The sequence below is a fragment of the Argopecten irradians genome, chromosome 8 (assembly GCF_041381155.1).
Source record: "Argopecten irradians isolate NY chromosome 8, Ai_NY, whole genome shotgun sequence".
In the NCBI taxonomy this organism is placed as follows: Eukaryota; Metazoa; Mollusca; class Bivalvia; order Pectinida; family Pectinidae; genus Argopecten; species Argopecten irradians.
This window is the reverse complement of record NC_091141.1, coordinates 10,404,625-10,426,846: the sequence shown is the minus strand read 5'-3', so window position 1 is coordinate 10,426,846 and position 22,222 is coordinate 10,404,625. Positions and strand designations below refer to the sequence as shown.

At 35.4% G+C, this 22,222-nt stretch overlaps 2 protein-coding genes across 2 annotated transcripts; both read left to right on the top strand.

Moving 5' to 3' along the window:
• Positions 1 to 5,960: 5,960 nt before the first annotated feature.
• Positions 5,961 to 7,036, top strand: LOC138328991 (mucin-22-like). The gene is made up of 2 exons (XM_069275690.1): positions 5,961 to 6,003; positions 6,204 to 7,036. Exons 1-2 carry the CDS (start codon positions 5,961 to 5,963, stop codon positions 7,034 to 7,036), a joined length of 876 nt encoding a protein of 291 aa, XP_069131791.1.
• Positions 7,037 to 8,114: 1,078 nt separating this feature from the next.
• On the top strand, positions 8,115 to 21,009 carry LOC138328990 (polycystin family receptor for egg jelly-like). The gene is made up of 15 exons (XM_069275689.1): positions 8,115 to 8,188; positions 8,921 to 8,982; positions 9,705 to 9,932; positions 10,060 to 10,558; positions 10,907 to 10,939; positions 12,055 to 12,143; positions 12,599 to 12,832; positions 13,597 to 13,767; positions 14,180 to 14,334; positions 14,819 to 15,446; positions 16,639 to 16,738; positions 17,166 to 17,407; positions 18,238 to 18,403; positions 18,750 to 19,436; positions 20,375 to 21,009. Exons 1-15 carry the CDS (start codon positions 8,119 to 8,121, stop codon positions 21,007 to 21,009), a joined length of 3,999 nt encoding a protein of 1,332 aa, XP_069131790.1. The 5' UTR covers positions 8,115 to 8,118.
• Positions 21,010 to 22,222: the final 1,213 nt, after the last annotated feature.

Below are 22,222 nucleotides of genomic sequence, written 5' to 3'. Positions count from 1 at the left end.
TTTCAATAAGTAATCTACTTCTTACAGCAGAATTGCCAGTCATATCCATTTCAATAAGTAATCTACTTCTTACAGCAGAATTGCCAGTCATATCCATTTTAATAAGTAATCTACTTCTTACAGCAGAATTGCCAGTCATATCCATTTTAATAAGTAATCTACTTCTTACAGCAGAATTGCCCGTCATATCCATTTCAATAAGTAATCTACTTCTTCCAGCTGGTTACCTGTCATATCAATTTCAATAAGTAATCTACTTCTTACAGCAGAATTGCCAGTCATATCCATTTCAATAAGTAATCTACTTCTTACAGCAGAATTGCCAGTCATATCCATTTCAATAAGTAATCTACTTCTTACAGCAGAATTGCCCGTCATATCAATTTCGGCGGGATTATCTGTCATATCAATTTCAATAACAATTTACGTCTAAAGGCGGGCCTACCTGTCATATCCATTTCAATAAGTAATTTACTTCTTCCAGCGGGTTACCTGTCTCATCAATTTTAATAAGTAATCTACTTCTTACAGCAGAATTGCCCGTCATATCAATTTCGGCGGGATTATCTGTCATATCAATTTCAATAATAATTTACGTCTAAAGGCGGGCCTACCTGTCATATCCATTTCAATAAGTAATCTACTTCTTCCAGCTGGTTACCTGTCTCATCAATTTCAATAAGTAATCTTCTTCTTACAGCAGAATTGCCAGTCATATCAATTTCGGCGGGATTATCTGTCATATCAATTTCAATAATAATTTACGTCTAAAGGCGGGCCTACCTGTCATATCCATTTCAATAAGTAATCTACTTCTTCCAGCTGGTTACCTGTCTCATCAATTTCAATAAGTAATCAACTTCTTACAGCAGAATTGCCAGTCATATCCATTTCAATAAGTAATCTACTTCTTACAGCGGGTTACCTGTCTCATCAATTTCAATAAGTAATCTACTTCTTACAGCAGAATTGCCAGTCATATCCATTTCAATAAGTAATCTACTTCTTCCAGCTGGTTACCTGTCTCATCAATTTCAATAAGTAATCTACTTCTTACAGCAGAATTGCCAGTCATATCAATTTCAATAAGTAATCTACTTCTTACAGCAGAATTGCCTGTCATATCAATTTCGGCGGGATTATCTGTCATATCAATTTCAATAATAATTTACGTCTAAAGGCGGGCCTACCTGTCATATCCATTTCAATAAGTAATCTACTTCTTCCAGCTGGTTACCTGTCTCATCAATTTCAATAAGTAATCAACTTCTTACAGCAGAATTGCCAGTCATATCCATTTCAATAAGTAATCTACTTCTTACAGCAGAATTGCCCGTCATATCAATTTCGGCGGGATTATCTGTCATATCAATTTCAATAACAATTTACGTCTAAAGGCGGGCCTACCTGTCATATCCATTTCAATAAGTAATTTACTTCTTCCAGCGGGTTACCTGTCTCATCAATTTCAATAAGTAATCTACTTCTTACAGCAGAATTGCCAGTCATATCAATTTCGGCGGATCTATCTTATCTGTCATATCAATTTCAATAATAATTTACGTCTAAAGGCGGGCCTACCTGTCATATCCATTTCAATAAGTAATCTACTTCTTCCAGCTGGTTACCTGCCTCATCAATTTCAATAAGTAATCTTCTTCTTACAGCAGAATTGCCAGTCATATCAATTTCGGCGGGATTATCTGTCATATCAATTTCAATAATAATTTACGTCTAAAGGCGGGCCTACCTGTCATATCCATTTCAATAAGTAATCTACTTCTTCCAGCTGGTTACCTGTCATATCCATTTCAATAAGTAATCTACTTCTTACAGCAGAATTGCCAGTCATATCCATTTCAATAAGTAATTTACTTCTTACAGCAGAATACCAGTCATATCCATTTCAATAAGTAATCTACTTCTTACAGCAGAATTGCCAGTCATATCCATTTCAATAAGTAATCTACTTCTTACAGCAGAATTGCCAGTCATATCCATTTCAATAAGTAATCTACTTCTTCAGCGGGTTACCTGTCTCATCAATTTCAATAAGTAATCTACTTCTTACAGCAAAATTGCCAGTCATATCCATTTCAATAAGTAATCTACTTCTTACAGCAGAATTGCCAGTCATATCCATTTCAATAAGTAATCTACTTCTTACAGCAGAATTGCCAGTCATATCCATTTCAATAAGTAATCTACTTCTTACAGCAGAATTGCCCGTAATATCAATTTCGGCGGTATAATCTGTCATATCAATTACAATAAAAATTTACGTCTAAAGGCGGGCCTACCTGTCATATCCATTTTAATAAATAAATTACTTCTTACAGCGGGATTACCTGTCATAACAATAACACAACTTGAACATTTTTCAACAATTGGTGTTGATGTTGATCTACCGTGTGACGTGTACGCATCTCCTGCCCTTGATTTTGTCACGTGGTACATGTATATTGGCGAGTTTACCGTGGAAGAATTGGTGATAGACGAAGTTTCGTATTCCGGAGGTGATACAACTCAGCCGAGTTTGACGGTGCTCAGTCCGGCCCTTAATGATAGTGGTAGATACTACTGTATGGTATCGAACAGTTTTGGTTCTGTATTTGGCAACGTGTTAACTCTCCTTGTTACTGAGACCACAGGTAAATACAATTGGTGCACATATATATATCATATACACAATTTAAAATGACATTTCAATGGGACTAATTCAGGCACCACGTGATACTGGATAACGTTTGTGCGGGATTATCATTTCCAGTGATGATGGAACGTAACTATTTATTATATTCCCGCTGAAATGATGTTAGCACGGGATATCGTTTTCTGACGTCATTCTATCATCAAGATAAACAATAGTCCCGCACAGAAGTTATCGGGTATCACGTGTACGTGGTATTATACCCATTAGCTACAATCTGTACATTACTGTATGCTAGTAGTTAAACTGAACTGATATTCGTGAATTAATCCAAATTTTCAAAAGTTGCGGTTTTATATATCAAATCATATCACATCAAAGGTGGTTCCCAAAACTGCGAGTAAGTTGTAAACACTAAATTTTAACAATTAAACAGTATTATCTCTTCATGTAAAAAGTCTCTGTTTGTAACGTCGCCTCTGATTGGGTGACACAATCACCCAATCGGCGTAAAGATTTCTAAGGGGTAAAGTCACCTATACCTCGGTTGTTGGTTGGTGTGTTCTTATATCTAGATAAACTGAATATTGTTTGTGTCTTTTCCATCATTATAATTAAAATCTTTTTTCGATGTTTAAGTTATGAATTGCCGTTCAACTGCTTCAGTTTGTCTACCAAATGATTTTAACATTTGTTTACCGCAGTAATTTTGACATTCCACACCCAAAAGGTGTGTGCATGTTTTTAGGGTGTCTTTTCACTTAGCCAACATTCTAAATTTTGAGGTACACAGGTAAGGTATTTTGTTGGCCAAGTGTTATACCATCACCTGTTTCCATGGTTATCTTATTTATAGGCCTCCCCATAGTAACAATGACACAGAACTCTTACACAGTGGGGCCAGACGATAACGTTACTCTAGGATGTTCCATTGTATCTAATCCCATATTGTACGCCGTAGAATGGCGCGTGAACGGAAGTCAGATCTTTATAGATGATTTAAAGTATTACGGAGGGACTAATACAGACCCAAGCTTGCTGATCATATCCGTACAAGTCACCGAAGGTGGTAACTATACATGTGAAGGTACTAACAGCTTCGGATCAGTCCTCAAAAGTACAACGTTGAATGTAGTTTCAGGTAAAGACATTTGCATTTTTATATATCTATATAATACGTACACGGGAAATTATCCATCAATATAAATTGATGCATGATTTTTTTATAATAATACGATATATTCTGTGGCATTTCTATGCTATAGCTCTTATATGCTCTTTTTTACTATAATATGCTCTTTTTTACTATAATATAACTTTATGTCGTATTTTATATTTTTATAAATTCTTCCTACTCTGGTATATTGTATATGTTACTTTATACTATAATATAACTTTATGTCGCATTTTATATTTTTATAAATTCTTCCTACTCTGGTATATTGTATATGTTACTTTATACTACAATATCACTTTATGTCGTTTTTTTAAACTACAATATCACTTTATGTCGTTTTTTTAAATATTTTTTATAAGTGTTACGTACTATGATATATTATGTATGTCACTATGATATCGATTTATGTAGTATCATATATTGGTGTACTTTTAACTAATCAGTTATTACATGTTTTACTAACAAGATGATAATATGGCAGATTGATGAAGTCAATGTCATAGATTGCTTGTGGTAGAGTCTGATACTCTGGTGGGTCAGTCCTATAACAGGACCCTTTCTGATATGTCGGTATTACACATTTATCAACTTTGACTTTCCCTTGTGCTCAAAGTTTGATTAGTTTGATCTATCCCGAGGCCCATCCTCGATACAATCCGGATTCCGATCACTTACGATATCTGCACCCCTGGACTATCACATAGTAAAACTATAGGCAATTTAGTCCTTTAATGAGGTACATCAATAGAGCCGTGTAACAATACACTGTGGTTGGCTGTTTGGCTGTGAAGTTGGGCGTCGCTCTCTCTGTAGTCTTCAAGGGAAATTTCTCTGGCCTGTGATTGGTTCAGATTTTTTACTCTGATCTGCCTTCAAATTTACAATGAGATAGTCCAGGGGTGTAGAAATCGTAAATGATCGGAACCCCTGGACTATCGAGGATGCCCGAGGCCAGACTCAAATGCTACTGGTAGAAAGTCAAGAAACACTAACATTAATCAGGAACAAGACACATGAAACGGAAAGAATGTTGTATGTATAACAACTCTTCATTGGCTAACAGGTTTAATTAAATAACAGCCTAGAGCCTTTCTGTAATGGTATACATAACGACATTTTTAAAGTGAATGATATACCACATATACCACAGATTTTTGGCTATATAGATATATGGGTAATACTGTGTCAAGGTCGGCAAAAAAAGCACTAACCATTTCAAAAAATATATCAAAAAACTGTAAAAAACATGACATTTGGAATACTACATGTATCAATCAACAGAGGGATACTTAACCTTTAATTTGGAATATTACGCAAAATGTAATACGGGTCAAGGAAGCAATATCAACAGTTATTATACATATAACACTGGATCCTTAAAGACATATGTCTGTAGGATACGAATTACTTAAAGAAGTAAATATAGGCCAAAGAAGTAATTCTAACAGGCAAAATATAATACCGTATACACGTCATTAGGTATCTTGTTGATAGTTGAAATGAATGTTGTGAAATTTCAAACATTACGTTGACACAAACTTCAGTTCAGTATAGCACCCTCGAATGGTTGGTGCTGTAAAGTATTGTAAAAAATCACCATTTACAATTGATCTAATGCTACAACAACATACGGCAAACACTTGTGTTACAGCTCTTCCGAATGTAACAGCCCCGCTGACATTGTACACGCCGACGGAAGGCGACTCTGTCACTCTTGTGTGCAATATTGAAGCGACGCCAGCTGTCCACACAGTCTCCTGGCAGCAGGACGGCTTCAGTGTCGGCGTAGATGGCCTTTGGATAGTCGGTTCCACCCCATCAACGCCATCTTTAACCATACACGGCATTCAATACTACCAAAGTGGATTGTACGAGTGCACGGGAACAAGTTCATTCGGGTCAAACGGGGTCAACATCACTGTGAACGTGCTTGCAGGTTTGTGTGCGTTGTGGAATCTCTTGATCGGGTCAGGTAACACTATGTGAAGTCCGGAATCAGATGCTACATAACCTTTTGTCAAACATTACTACTGGCAAAAATCAGAAAAAGATGATATGATCAGCAAAAATATATATCCTTAAATAAACAAAACAAAACAAAACAGTGCAATATCACGTTTATATGTTCTCAATATGTCGTTAGTAGCCATTTTTGTCCAGCAGTTTCTGTTTACATGTAAATTAATATCCAATTGAAAACAAAGAACAAATAGTCATAGAGGAATAACAAATGTGGTCATTATTAAGATTAATTGTCATCAGAAGTTCAGGATATTTTAATGATGTTTCTACAAATGAACATTTGTTGGTTGAAAATACCTTTTCAGCAATCGTCTGAAGATAAAAAAAAATCCTTGCTTTATTTGTATTCATCAGCAACTACTGCAAGCCAAACAACAGATGCCACTGCAGAGGCAACAACTATAGCCGATTCAACTATAGCAGAAGCAACAGACGCAGATACAACAGTAACTGGGACAACGGTTGCAGATACAACTATAGCAGAAGCAACAGTTGCAGATACAACAGTAGCAGAAGCAACAGTTGCAGATACAACAGTAGCAGAAGCAACAGTTGCAGATACAACAGTAGCAGAAGCAACAGTTGCAGATACAACAGTAGCAGATACAACAATTGCAGAAACAACAGTAGCAGAAGTAACGGTCGCAGATACAACAATAGCAGAGGCAACAATTGCAGATACTACAGTAGCTGATCCAACAGTAGCAATAGCAGATACCACGGTAGCTGAAACCACAGTCGCAGATACAACAATAGCAGAAGCAACAGCTGCAGATACAACAATAGCAGAAGCAACAGTTGCAGATACAACAGTCGCAGAAACAACAGTTGCAGATACAACAGTAGCAGAAGCAACAGTCGCCGATACCACGATAGCAGAAGCACCAGTTGCAGATACAACAGTAGCAGAAACAACAGTTGCAGATACAACAGTAGCAGAAGCAACAGTCGCAGATACAACAATAGCAGAAGCAACATTTGCAGATAATACAGTAGCTGAAACAACAGTAGCAATTGCAGATACTACAGTAGCTGAAACAACAGTGGCAGATACAACAATAGCAGAAGCAACCGTTGCAGATACTACAGTAGCTGAAACAACAGTAGCAGATACAACAGTAGCTGAAACAACAGTAGCAGATACAACAGTAGCTGAAACAACAGTAGCAGATACAGATCAACAGTAGCTGAAACAACAGTTGCAGATACAACAGTAGCTGAAACAACAGTTGCAGATAAAACTACAACTACAACATTGCCCACTACAACTATAACAACGCCAACTACAACTACAGCGTCCACTACAACTAAACTTACAGCTCCAACAGGAACTCCAAGTGTTGATCAGAGTGAGTATAATGTATATGGCATCTAATTAATAACGGTATTAATTGGTCTGTATTCAATATTCGCTTAATCAAAAGGTTCTGTTTTTAGTTGAAATGGATTTTGACTATACTGTAACGTAATCCCCCAATGTCACTCTCACTTCGGACATTCATTTTAACCAGTTAGCACTAAAATCTATCTAAAAACCTAAAAGCAAAATACAAATTGCATTGAATAATACGTATTTTGAAATATCATTATCGGTGTTTGTTTTGTCATTAGGACTTGTTGACTTAGATGCTGCAGCTAATGGGAGTACATCAGTGAGCGGTGTAACGACCTCTATCACAACAACACTAAACGTTCTCAACACACTTACTCCGGATAAAGACATATCTGCTCAGCTGGTGAATTATTATCTTTTTAATCTTTTTATTTAATTTTGACATAATCAACTACCTTCTTTAAATACAGGATATATAGTCCATTGCCCACCAATTTCACAAAAGAAAAGCATTAAAATCAAATTTGGAGAAAGACCGAATTTAAAAAAGTTATCTTTGGATAGGTAATCTGTCTATTAATACATATTTGACTACTATTAAGTGGGACATTATCGCGCTGACTTTTATTTGCTGTCCCATGAAGAGATTTATGAAGAGATTTATACTGCTTTGGAGTCGTTATAGTCAAGTTCAACGAGTTAAAGTATCAAGATCTATCTATTGAAGTACAAAGCAAAATATAAATATGCAAGCAAATCATCAGCTATACAATATCATAAATCGTCTTGTAACGAGTGTTTGGCCTTCTTTTATTGTTTCGGTTTCAATCGTAAATTTTATAACATTATATACGTTTTATTTTTGGGGTGATCAATATCATATCTTTCGTGGCTTTGTCAACCCTTTCTATCGTACAGATATATGTTGCGAGTATTATGGAAAGTAACCTCAGAGTCACAACTTCCCTAAACGGGTCAGCGGAACAAAATAAGGAGATTACAGAAGGTAAGCAAATTAAATCAATTCCTTTTTTGTTCAAAAAATGTAATCCGAAAGGTGAAGTAGATTAACGTCGACTAGATTTCATGAGGTTATATTAAACAATAAATTAGAAAATATTCTTATTATGTGGTGTAGTATGTGCAGTAAGTGTCAAAGAAACATGTGATAGACCCAGTTAATGTCCTCAAGGTTTACCTAACTCGCTTATAACGTCCAAATACGTAAGATAATATTTGATCTCATAAAAATATTACTGAAAATAGTTAATAAATTCTCGGGAATTTCTAAGAGAGAGAATAAAACAAAGATGTCTATTTTTTACAGTTGTACAATCGCCATAGTCAGAATTTGACTCTTGACAACATACGTCATCACCGCATATGCTCTAATAAACACTGACGAGCAACATGCATGTCATAAAGAAACGTGTGTGTAGTTAGACTGGTACTGTTGTGTATCTAGATAAAGTCCTTATTTAATTGAAAACCTAACATTTAAAACAACACTTACATGTATCATAAATTACAGCAATGTTCACTAAAATGTTCTATTCTACACGTCGGTAATCATTTATGCTGTCACGGTAACCTAGATATTGACCCGATTTTTGTTGTATAACTATGTACTCTGAATTAATTTATTTACAAAATACAAATTATATACTGATATTGAACACTCGTATACTTTTAACTTAAATCATTTTATTTTTTTCTTTGATTTTTTTTTCCACTTCAGAATTTCTCAAACTGACCGATAGGGTATCGTCTTTATCACACACCTGTACAGGAATATGTCAGGTATGTACCTTATATCATATACTTACAGGTGTAACGGTTTCTTCGACAATTTTTATTTTCTTGGTTTTCCAAACAATGCCTTTGCAGGTACACACAAATACAGATTAATTTTCAATATCATTGATACCTTAAAGTTATATGTGCCGTAATTGTCATACTCACGAATAAAAAACAGCTGTTAATATGTTATTCACCACCATTTATCAATATTTTGATAATTGCATTAATAGCAATGCATAAGTTTTTATTTTACAAGTACAAAGAAGAGTTGAAAATAATTTTTCGCCCTATTATGGCACATATAATTTTAAAGGTACATAATACAGTTTTTGTATATTCATTTGTCACCAGAAGGCGTTTAGGAACTGTTTAAACACTAACATTATCTTTGCTCAATACAATACATTCGATGGTGATTAGTTATAAGTAACTGGATTAAAACGTGTTAAAGGAGTTTGTATGACTGGTTCCAGTTGTATATGTGAGAAATTATATATTTTGAGAAAGATAAATGTATTTAATAAAGCTTTTATGTAATTACGACTTACATTATGGATGCTAACAAAACCTTAATTTCAATTTCTTTGTTGATTATCATTATAGTATTGTTCTCCATACTTATTGTTATCTTCTGTTTTATACCTAGTCACCTTTTCATCTGAATTATTTCTCCTTGTGCAAAGAATTGTTTTACCGTAATTCGTATGAAATTATTTTATCAGAATGTATCGGAGAGTTTCTCCAAGGTCGAGACAACCACAGTGGCGATGATAAAGAAGGTGTTAGACTCTGACGAGGACTACAACAATTCATATTCTAACGTGTATGCAAATTGCAAAAAGGAAAGTGGCGATGAGCTTCCTGATCTGTCGACTGATGTCGGTGGCGTTACCCTACCCCAGTGGGGAACACTTCAGAAGACACTGGCAGAGGAAAAGGTCAAACTAATTGTAAGTATTCAGTCTTATGTCCTTTTTTTCTTTCATAAATATCTCATTTTTGAGATTTAAATTTCACAATTGTACTAGCACAACATTACAAGTACGAGATTATAAATTCGTCTTAACTATCCACCAGATGCTGACGTACAAGGAAAATCCCTATCACACTAGTAGGAGTTCAGATGTATCTATAAACTCAGGTGTGTTGACGATTGGGATGTACCACGACAACAACGACCGTGTCAACTACGTAGACAGCGAGGACCCAATGACATTGAGCGTCGCCGAGAAACCGGGTGTCGACGAGATACCGGCAGCGGAGTGGGAAAACGTTCAGGAACTTCAGACTGAAAGAGGTTCCTACTTAACTGTGGTGACATTCACATCGGAAAAAACAGCGGCTATTGCAATGCTGAGACTACCAGGGACGGGGCCGTGTGCGGTATACGGAAAAGATCACGGAGAAAAACCGTCCGCCAGCCATTTTGACTTCTATATAAAAACCACTGGTCTGAATCGTGTGACGAAGTACAGGCCTTTTTGGTTGGAGAAGACTTACAGAGATGGTGTGCTGTCTATTTCTGTAGAGGGTACAGTTGATACCAGTCCCTTGGTTATTCTTACACAGTGCCAGGGTAGGTGTTATAAATGGATGCATCGGAATGTGAATACTGAAATATATTAAAGCGTATCTAAATGATAATCAAACATGACGTTCGACACTTGATTATGACAATTTGTGAAATCAACATATAATTGTCAGAGAAAACTCTAGTGTCAAAGCCACAGTAACTCCCAACTACATAAAGCACATCTAAAAGCTAACATTTTTTGTCTAATATATGGATTGATCATGAAAAAATATAGTATTTTGCAGTGTCAAATAGATTTAATTTTAGCATTACTGTTCCGTTTTGTCATAGCATCAAAATCTTCCTCCGATTTTTTTAAAATCCAATAAAATCTAAAAATTAATATTGCAGTTCCTGATTCCACGATTGCTAAGAGAGACACATGTGAGTATAACTATATATATGCCAGATTTTCTAGAAAAAGAAGATATCGATGATGTATTATATATCATAATTCACCCACTATTACACCAAACTAGACGTTCGAATTTTCCTATCACATTTCATTCTCAAATATAATTTTATGGAGGATAAAAATAATATTTTTACACGGATCCGTTTTGCCTTACTAACGATCTTAGCTAAGTAATAGGTACGTCAACAAAACACCGATGCATCGTCCTATAAACAACCAAGGGCGGCCTCCCTATATATGCGACGTGTCGTACACTGTACCCTATTCATGTTTATCTCCTTGTAAGAGTATGGAACTTTTGCTTGAGCCCTGAGTTGGAACAGACAATATCACTTTTATATACTAATTATATAGATTATGGTGTGTTCGACCTGTACACAGAACCTAGAACGAATATACGTACCCGGCCTACCTTTCGGCCGGGAAGGAAATGGTCCCTAAACTGTATGTCGAAGAGGAGCACTGCATCAGAAAATCACTAGGGCATAATTTTCTATACTTTTTTTTGTAGGTTTCGAATTATTTTAAGCGTATGCATGCATTTATATACATTATTGTGTCCAAAAGAAACCTAACGACCATTCTTAATATCTACTTTACCACTCATAAGATGTCAAATTTATAATTTGTAAACTTGTCGTATAATTTCCCTGCGAAAAGTCAATCATATTTACAAATGAAAAAATAATGGCTGTGAATTTGGTATTTTAAACAGTTCAGTTTTATTGCCTAGTAGGTAAGTGATATCAAGCAAGTAAGATAAGTCGTATACAGACGTTTTCATAATGGTTTACACAAACATTTCTCTGCTCCATTAGCAGTAATATTAGCTCTAAAAACGACACCCTTATCGGTCTAGAAGTCTTTTGAGCTGCATTATGGCAGCTAGAAAGAACCCAGTGCCTTCTTCACATGGGCGGAGGTGCAAAGAAAAAAATCAATAATATCCTAAATTTAGGCGCCTTTTACGATGAAGTAGTGAGAGTATGAAGTATATATTCTAACGCCTTACCGTTAGGGTAGACGGTAACTTTAAGATATCTTGAATATGATTATTAACATATCGACGTGTCTTTTTTTACAGCACAGACACTAACTCAAAGGGTAGTGGGGGTCGATCTCCGTTTCTTCGATACGGCGTCACAGACCTGGCAGAAAACATCTGATCTTAAGGTATTTATATATCATTGTCTTAGATGTTTTACCTATTACCAAGACGATGCTACACCACTGACAAATGATATTTTTACTCTATCAACAGAAACAGGAACAGACGAATAGGTATTTTTGGGTTACAAAATTTACTTACTTTACACCATTACAACTATGGAAAGGTTTCAGCTTCTAATTTTATTTCAAGATAAAAATATTAAAAAAAATAATGGCACTATCTTCTATATGGAATGCAGTATTACTACTGCGCATGCATTAAAAGCGGTGAAGCATTTTTTAATAAACTTGGTCTCTAATAGATCGTAAAACCATTCACACTAAATCAATCATGTTAAAGATGATAATATAATTTGATTCTGATTTCTAACTTGCAAAATATCACAATAATAACAAATATTATTAAAAAAGATATCTAAAGATTGATCACAGTTTCAATCATGACTTTTCACCTACAGATTACATCTGGAAGTACGGGTAAGGTGAACTTCAAGTCGAACTTCTTTGGTTCGTTCTCCGCCAGTACATTACTGATACCTCCAACTCCTATAGCGTTTGACGCCATTTTCCTGAATTTCGGAGAAAGACTGGCCTCCACGCCTCACGTACTCGTCACCATTATAGCAGTACTTATACTCTTTATACTGCTAACACTGGTGTTACGGGGACTTGATAGATCCGATGCAGAACTGGTAGGTACCTACTAAACCTAATTTACAATGCCAATAGGTCAAATTATATTCATTATAATTCTACAATGAGACACGATTATAACGAACCTTTGGTGGAAATTACTTCAATATAAGCATAATTCGCTATACACATATTACAAATATATTGGAGGAACCTTGACGGAGGATGAAAACTACTATGTTATAACAATGAATCTATTGTAAACGGTGGTTCACAACATATTATCTACAAACAAAGCATCTACATTAATAAATATAATCAATAGCTACCGTGAGAAACTCACCCAATTTGCAACACGTCCGTGCAGTTCAGAGTCGTATAGAAAGATAGAGCGCCAGAGCCAATACATGAACCATGTCCGCAGGATCTGCTGACGTCACAGGTTTTGTGGTTCACAACATTAGCGTGCTCGTTATTAACGGTTTTAACGTATAACATCGCTATCTATACTCTCATATACATGTTTATTTTAAGAATTAGTCTGTTAACTCGACGGAAATGTTATATAATAATCAAAAATGTAAGTTCGAGTGATACGAAATCAAAAACGTCATGTTCTAGTTAAACGAATTCAAAAAAGGGGTGTTTATGTTATACGTATTCAATTTAACAAAAGGTCAACATATCTAAACCATATTTGACAAGGAATGGTACGACTCCTTTTTAAATATGGACATGGTTATGTTTTTGCATTTTGATATTTCATAATGAAGAAATTATCATATCATTATTAGTTAAATTGTTTAATTACTTACCTTTGCAGTGGAATTATCTCCCCTTGATAGATAATAGACCTGGACATATCTTTCTGTACTACTTCGCTGTTGCGACTGGTTTGAGTTCCTCCAAACGTTTGACAGCGACGGTTTATATCAATATGATAGGCGAGTTTGCAGAGTCCGGACCACGCATCCTAGTAGACGGGCGCCGAAAGGTGAGTTCACTTTCACTTATAAAATGCACGATAATATTTTAGGCGTCATGAAGGAAGCAAGTTTTAAAAATAACATTAAAGTATTGAACAATACTATATATGAAATCAGTGGAAGAAACGTGTAACTAATAAATTGCATACGAATGACATTTTTTCTGTACGGACCATGGTACGGAATATTTACAGATGAACAAAATTATCTGTATGACAGACATTTTTTTTGGTAAGGGCGAGTAACTATAATTGATTTAGTGGATGTATAATTGGATTTTTTTTCTAATGGTACGTGTATAATTTTTCTCTACGGCGTGTATGTTTTTATAAAAACAAACGATTTCTTGCATTTGAATCCCGCCTTCTTTTCAAAAAAGCAAAACACATGAAGGTGAATATGAAATCATTTGTTATGTAGAATTTCGGTCGTGGATCAACTTCACACTTTGTAATGGCAACAGAGAACTACCTTGGCCCGATACAATCCGTCAAGGTCTGGCATGACAACGTAGGGTCTTCACCAAGATGGTTGCTCAATAAAATCATTGTTTGTGATGGCATGGACAACGAAAGGTTTGTATCTGCATTATTCAATTTCAGCAAATTTTATTGTAAAAAGCAAGTGGATTTGGCATCAGGCAGAGCCTATTTCAGTCATCTACGAACAAATCCGGTATGGTTTAATTTTTAACAAAACATATTAAAAGTAAAAATAATGTTAGTGAATCTCCCCCATCCCATCAAATATACAGTGGAAGGACAAACCTAGACAAATCTGTCGCTTTGACTTATGTATTCTGATTTATATTTTAATATATATAAATTCGTTTTCCCGTTACAATCACAGCAAAAATGTAAATGTAATAAAGTTTTAATGTTAAAATGTGAAAGTATGTATTTTTCATAATCGTCATCGTCAACGTAGTCGTCGTGATATTTGCAACTAATTTTCAGATGTTGGTGCTAAAGTCGACGTCGATTTTGTTCTTATTTCTACTTTCAAAAGACCAAACAAAACATGATGTGAAACAAAAAAGGTGATATCTTCTATTGACAGATATGTGTTTGGATGCGGTAAATGGCTCTCCATGGATACGGACGACGCACTTGTATCCAGGACTCTACACATGATAGATGAATCTTTGGTCGACATGGATGCTGTTTTTGTTGATGTTAGTACGCGTTACATGTTCGATGAAAATTTGTGGTTCTCTCTCCCAAAGCGTCCAAGCTTCAGCAGATTCACCCGCGTGCAGAGGCTCTGGCTCCTCGCCGCCATTTTGTTTCTCTCTATGATAACATCCGCTATGTTTTTTCGGTCGTCAAGTGACGACAGTCGGTCTGTCACACTCGGACCAATCAGATTAAACTGCAAACAAATATATGTGGGATTCCTTTCATTTCTTATTACTATTCTACCTTCTTTCGTAGTTGTGTATATATTCAAATACAGGAAATGTAGAAATGAAATGAGGCGGTCAAACAGTGGCCAGAAAGAAAAAGAAAACTGTTTACCGTGGTGGTCTGTTTTTATTGCCTATGGCATTATATTCCTGGGCATTGCTTCTGGAGGTTTCTTCACAATGCTGTATTCCTTGGAATGGGGAAGGGACGTAACTGTGGATTGGATGATGTCGTTTTTTGTTGGAATTATACTAAGCATCTTCATCATGGAACCTTTCAAGGTAATGGTATTCGTTTCAGAACTTTAGCGATCTTGTTACTGAAAAGTGATCAGTGAAGTGTCACGTGTAGATAGACAGTCACATAACAAAATCACAATTCATTACTTTGCATATTAAAACATTTTCCGAGCAATCGTATAGACGAAAATAAAAGTCATTTCATGTATAAAATCATACTTGAATAAACTTATTTTGGATTAACAAAACATATTCATACAGGTCGTACAAGAAATACACTAGAACATAGAAATGTCTTGGAATCAAATGATGTTTCATTAATTTTGACTTAGATGGAATTGGTTATTGATTCAATAGAAAGTGTATTTATTCAAAAAATCATTTAAAGTTAAAGCTGACAAGGCAAGTTATGTTAAGAACGTCGCATGTGTGTCAAGATATATAGGTGGATGGTCAGTGGAAGGTAACCAAGCAGAACAGACGAAAAATGACTTGGATACGACACTGTATTACCGGGGGGTGTCTCTGAAACAATTTTTAAAAAGTATTTTTTCCGTTATATTTTTTTATCTTAAATGCATGTTTTAGCATTGCTAACTTTAACGCGTTGGACCTAATCAACTGTTCAAGATTTACTCCGAGCAATGGACATGGTTAAGATGTTTATCGAACGAGGCGTTGAACAAGGAAACACTTTATCTCTGTATTTTTATACTATCGTTACAAGTTTGACATGTGAAAAAAGGACCAGAACTTTTGCTGAATCAATATATAGAAAATACTGAAATTGTTATTGCCCCAACTTAGATGTTTTTAGCCAAGAAATAATTTGAAAAGTTGTAAAGTAAACTGTGATCAATATTGATATATTTAAGGATTAACTTGAATAGATTCGCAGTTAATTCAGAGTACACTCAGACATCTCCGTAACATAAACATATACTCAAGTTAATCCTTAAACTTGTTAATATTCCTCGTGTTTTACTTTTACATTAATCCTTATTATTCATAAAAAAAATTCATATTGGGACTCTTTTGTCGATGAAATCATTACGCCCAATCAGAAGCGACTTTACAAATGGCGACGCCATGTTTTCCTTGTATGAGCTGATAAAAGTAAACTTTTGGTCACATGAAAATGCTTGTTGCAAGAAAAATTGAATTATATGTTTGTAACATAAATTCTTCTTTGGAACTCCCTGATGGGACGACTCGTGTTGATATTTTATCACAGGCTGCATGCATGGCGATTGTTATGACGATGTTGTGTACCGGGGCAGCTCAAAGAACTATGACCGAAATTCCCTCCTCTGACAGTATGAGAAAAGCACACGGTATGTCAGATATAGAACTGCATGATATAGTTGGTATTAATTAGAGTATTGCATATTAAAAAGGTCACTATTACTTAATTGTGTTGTTATCTTCATATAACAATCAAGCATCTATCCCAAATTCCATCATCTAATTAAAACCGCCCATTGCAAACGTCCAGGACGATCCTTTAAGATATTTGTCAACTTCTTAAAAGTATCGCCCCCGTTAAATCTAGTGATAAATCATGTCTATAAATAACGTCTTTGATGCATTTGAACACGACTGATCATGGGCGATTGATGCATAGAATGCTAAGAATGCAATCATGAACAAACCTTAATAGTCTGTGATAAGTTGATCTAGAAAGAAAAGCTTTGTTTTTTTAAATGAGAATACAAATTTCCCTATCTATATTTCTTTATCTGTCGCGCTCTGTATTTAAAGGTGACTGGTACCTGGACACATCTTACGTAACTTCACCGAAAGTTGGAGGATCAGAAAAGGCAGATCTCCACGAAAGAAGGCGAAGATGTCGACTAGATAAACGTCTAAACAGCGTCATTCTCAGCTGGCTGTTACATTTCCTCTACATTTTCATTGTCGCCATCATATGTTCTCACAACCAAGCGACAATGGCGTACCACCAGAATGTCGCTCTAGGAAACAAAATCAGTTCTAATTCGGCTGTAAGTAGGAAAACGACATTATCATCTTTATCGTTATAATCGACACACAAGAATAGAACATTTAAGCATCCTTGACGTCCCATGGGTCATTTTCACAGTCGCAACCCCTGGATATAGCATATCTTCAAAGGAACTTTTGCTGGCATGTTATTGGTCAGGTTTTTTTTTCTCTTGAACTGCCTTTAGTTTTTAAATGAGATAGTCCAGGGGTGGATATAACGACAGTGAAAGTAACTCATGGAGTACCGAGGACGACATTTAAGTGGATTGGTGTGTGTCTTATTTCATGATTTTATATCTTTTCTAGAACCAGCTGTTTTTTGTTTAAAGATCACATGTGCATATATATTTTAAAACGATTTATTCATGGAGTCATCAATCATTGCTAGCATATTTAAAACGTTTGAAACTGGAATCTGTGGAATCTATTTATTCGGTTTAGGCATTCTAAAATATTCCAGATAGTTTCCGTATATGTTTATGTAGTGTACCAATAAAGATATAAACTGTATAATAAAAGCACTATAAAGAGTTGTATCACAGTTCATTGTTACATTGTACAGTGTTACCCCCTTTTCGAGTAGGTATCCATTGTGACGTCATCATTTTGTGAGCGCAACTCAGGTTATTTTGAAAGCTATATAGTTATCCTCGGAAATACTTGACGTCACAATCAATAACTACCCGCAATGGCAGATAACAATTGTAAAATATAAAACAAACAGTATTGATTATTCTGTTACTCGTCAGATAGTTTTTCCCAAACATCACATTAGCCTTGTCTCTAAGATGTTACAAATGTACCAAAATGTATTATTTTCTATATTTAGCCAAAGACAGTAGCGGAGGTTTGGAATTGGTTGGAAAAGTCTCTCATCGACAACTTATTCCCTTTCAAACATTACAATAACGATATTATGACGTCAAATGAGCAGCAGTCTGCCGATCAGTTTTACCGCCTTGGTCTAATCAGACTACGACAGGCAAGAGTTCAAGGTTAGTGAGTTCTAAGAAGGCTTGTGTAGATATGCTAAAGTAACAAAGAGTTTTTCATGTGACTGGCAATTGCTAGATATACATATACATAAAAGCCAAAAAGTCTTAGATTAAGATTAAAAGTCGATGCTTATCGATTATTTGGCGGGGGTATTGCATTTTTTTCCAAACTGATTGCTCCTTTTAAGCAATATGCTCGAAATATTGCAGTCTATCAAATTAAAAGATGGCTAATATAGTCTTTTGTACACAAAATTTTGATATTGTAGCTGGTTGATGGTTGCCATACCCAAAAAGCTTCACCTCGTCTATTTTTACTTAGGTGTGGATAATCTCTGTTTTACAGGTTCTTGTAACATACCTAGTATGATGCAGCCTTGGTTGACGAGGTGTCCACCAGAAATGGCCTCAGAGACAGAAGATCGCAACACTTACTGTATTGGTTGGGCAAATTACAACACCGCGTGCTTCAACGAGATTGACGATGACCAGTATGCTTACACGTACAAGACAGACACAGAGACTGAATCTCTTTATCATATAGGCCTGGTGGATAGTTATGATGGCGGCGGATACGTGAGAGACATTGGTCATACACATAAACTCGCTCTCAACACCATCAACCGACTACGTGATCAGACGTGGATTGATGACAAGACACGTGCACTTTTTGTGGATGGCGTCTTTTTAAATGGGGACGACATGCTTTTTAGTCATATTAAGGTTGTGTTCGAGTTTCCGTCGTTTGGGGGAGTTTTCATGAAAATTCATAAAACAACATCCAACTTATACCCCTATGTTGGATCCCTGGATTACTTGGTGCTTATCTTCCAGGTGATATTCGTAGTGATCGTGTGTGTCAGAATTGTACTGCTGGTGATATCCGTTATTAAGACTAAGTGTTATTGTCTGACCACGCTGAGTACTTGGATAACAATTTTGGAGATAACATTATCCTTAGCGGCAATATCTGTATTTATTCTCAGGATTGATCGTACCATTGATGCAATAGAGAGAGTATTCAACGATATAGGTATGTCTAAAGTTCTATATATTTTGTCGACACTTTGAAAATTACTTCTTTGCTCTATATGTATACTGCCATCCATTAAAACATCAAACAGAAAGTATTATCGTTATATAGGCTGACTATGAGCAGTAAATCGAATTTAAATAGTGTCTTAATGTATTCAAATCAAATTTTTATAATTTAATTTATAACTTACCTAAGTTTTCTTATCAAATATATTGTCAATTATTGAAAAGCAGGTAAGCAGAAATTATTTCCAGAATTATTAATGAAAGACTTCCGATTAGAATTTATAAGCCATTCTTTTTAATATACGTTCATCATCCTCGATACTCCAGGGTTCGATCACTTACGATCTCTACACCTGGACTATCTCATGTGAAATTGAAGGCAGCTCAGCTCATTTGACCAATCACAAGCCAGCAAAGATTTCCTTTGAAGACTACAGAGAAAGCGACGCCTTTTACCGTTATCGGCTTTGATTACTCAAGACAATTACCTGTTCTTTGCCCATTTTACTATGAGATAGTCCAGGGTGTAGTGATGGAAGAGTATAGGATGTTCAATAGTATTGTATTATACTTCTGAATATGTTGTTTGAAATTATTTTTAGTATGCATCTATTAAATCTCAATGCATTTTATTGATTTAAAGCACACAGAGATAAATATTACGATGTTTCCGATATGTACACTTTGTTCCATGTCGTGAGACATAATGGTATTTTCAATTATCTCAAAGAGATCGACATTTTAAATAAAATATGAACGTTTTCTCATCTTATCATCGTATCAACTTGATAACTATATGTCTTCTTTGATTACAGTTTTAGATCAAATTTTGAAATGTAATTATGTCATTTGATATTAGTATATTGCTGTATGTAGTACATTCATCATTATTCCGTTCAAATAATGATTTCTTTGTAATTGTTTCAATAGGCTTCTTCGTGTCGTTCGAAATGGTGGAGATGTTGGATATTTTGTATAGAATGTTCATCGGCAGTGTTTGCTTCATCGCCATACTGAATTTATTGAAACCGTTATCATTTAATTACTATCTGCATCTTATGAGGACGGCCATCTCCATGTTTCGCTCGGAGGTCCTGAACTTTTCAACTATTGCCATTTTATGCATAGTTGCATTCTCCTGTCTGATTTACTTGATTTACGGCTACATTGAACCAGGATTCAAAGACTTCCAAACTACATTTCTTTATTTGTTCCGAATAATGATAGGAATGATACACTTCAGGGAGATCATTGTAAATGAAAATATAGGTCTAACTATCATACTGGGAGTCTATATAACTATCGCTACCATCCTTACAATAAACTTTTTTCTTGCTGGATTGAATTTCGTTTTCACTGAAGCAAGAGAGAGATCGAATACAAAAGGTAAATACCAATTTGATGATGAAATAAATAAACATTTCTGGTGGAAAATGTCCAGTGTTGCTAGCAAGGTGCTTGGGACAAATGAGTCGGTGCTGAAGAGGAGGAAATCGTCGTATAAAGAGACAGGTACGTTCTTTTTCCGTGATTGTCTGTCTGCTGTCCTTACCAGACTCTTGTAAATGGAACTTCAAGTCTGTGTGTGTTAAATTTACAACATGTTAAATTTAATTTTTGTTGAAAATTTTATAGCATAGATTCTTTAAAAAAAAAGCATTGGCGATATTTCGTCTTTATCCACTTACATACAGGTAGCACTGTTGGACCCCTTAAACATCAACGTTTCTTAATGCATCAAATTAGCATTAAACACGCTGGTTCCGTGGGTATTACATAGCATTAGAATGTCCAATACAAACCAACGTAGTAATATATGACTTCAACAACTCCCTTATAGCTTACCATGCATTTTGTTTCATGGTCTATATCGTCCATTCATAAAAACACTTTCTTCATATTTTATTGTAGTTATTGCTTTCTTTTTCAGGAGACGATAAAGTTGAATCACTTACAGAAGAGGTAAGTACACTGCATATGTAAACAAAACTATATATATGTGCTCGTGTGTCGTGTTTTAATTATTTAATTTATTAATAAGTGAATATCACATGAAAAGTTTGATCTAAGAATTAGTAAATGTAGGAAACATACCTAAAATCAGTTTATTCTGTGTGCAGTCACAGACTATCTGAATAAGCTACAATTATGGTCCTCTATGGAGGGATATATCTGGAATTGTCTCCCTGGAAAGAGTTTTCTCGAGGGCGAAGGGGAGACAATGCTGCTAGATGAATCCCGATTTATAGGCATTTAATATTTTATTATATGGAACAAAATTAAAATATATCCATAAATCTGTTATGTTCAACATCAACAAACTCTTAATCTCTGGTAAAAGGACTCATACAGATATTTCCCAATAACGCTGCTACTGCAAACTATAATCGACAGCATTGCCATTTTTGATTGACGTGGCGGACGACGTCTAATTCCGGTCACGTGCGGATCTTCTTTTTAATGTATTCATTTATTGCGCAACACCAGTATTAACATATTTAAGATTATTATACCTCGCTTTCACTTAAAATGTTCTGATTGGATTAAACTTAATAACCCCCGAGGGAAATAACCCCAGGGAAATAGCCCCTTCGATGCTCCACATGTGACCGGAAGTTGACGCCATCTGCAACGTCAACCAACAATGGCAACGCTGTTGCCTTTTTTTTTTTTTTTTTTTTAGCCCAACGAATTTAGCAACGTTGTTGTCGGGAAATATCTTCATGGGTTCTTTTAACAGAGATTTTTTTTCTTTTAATTTTGTTCGGTATAATAAAA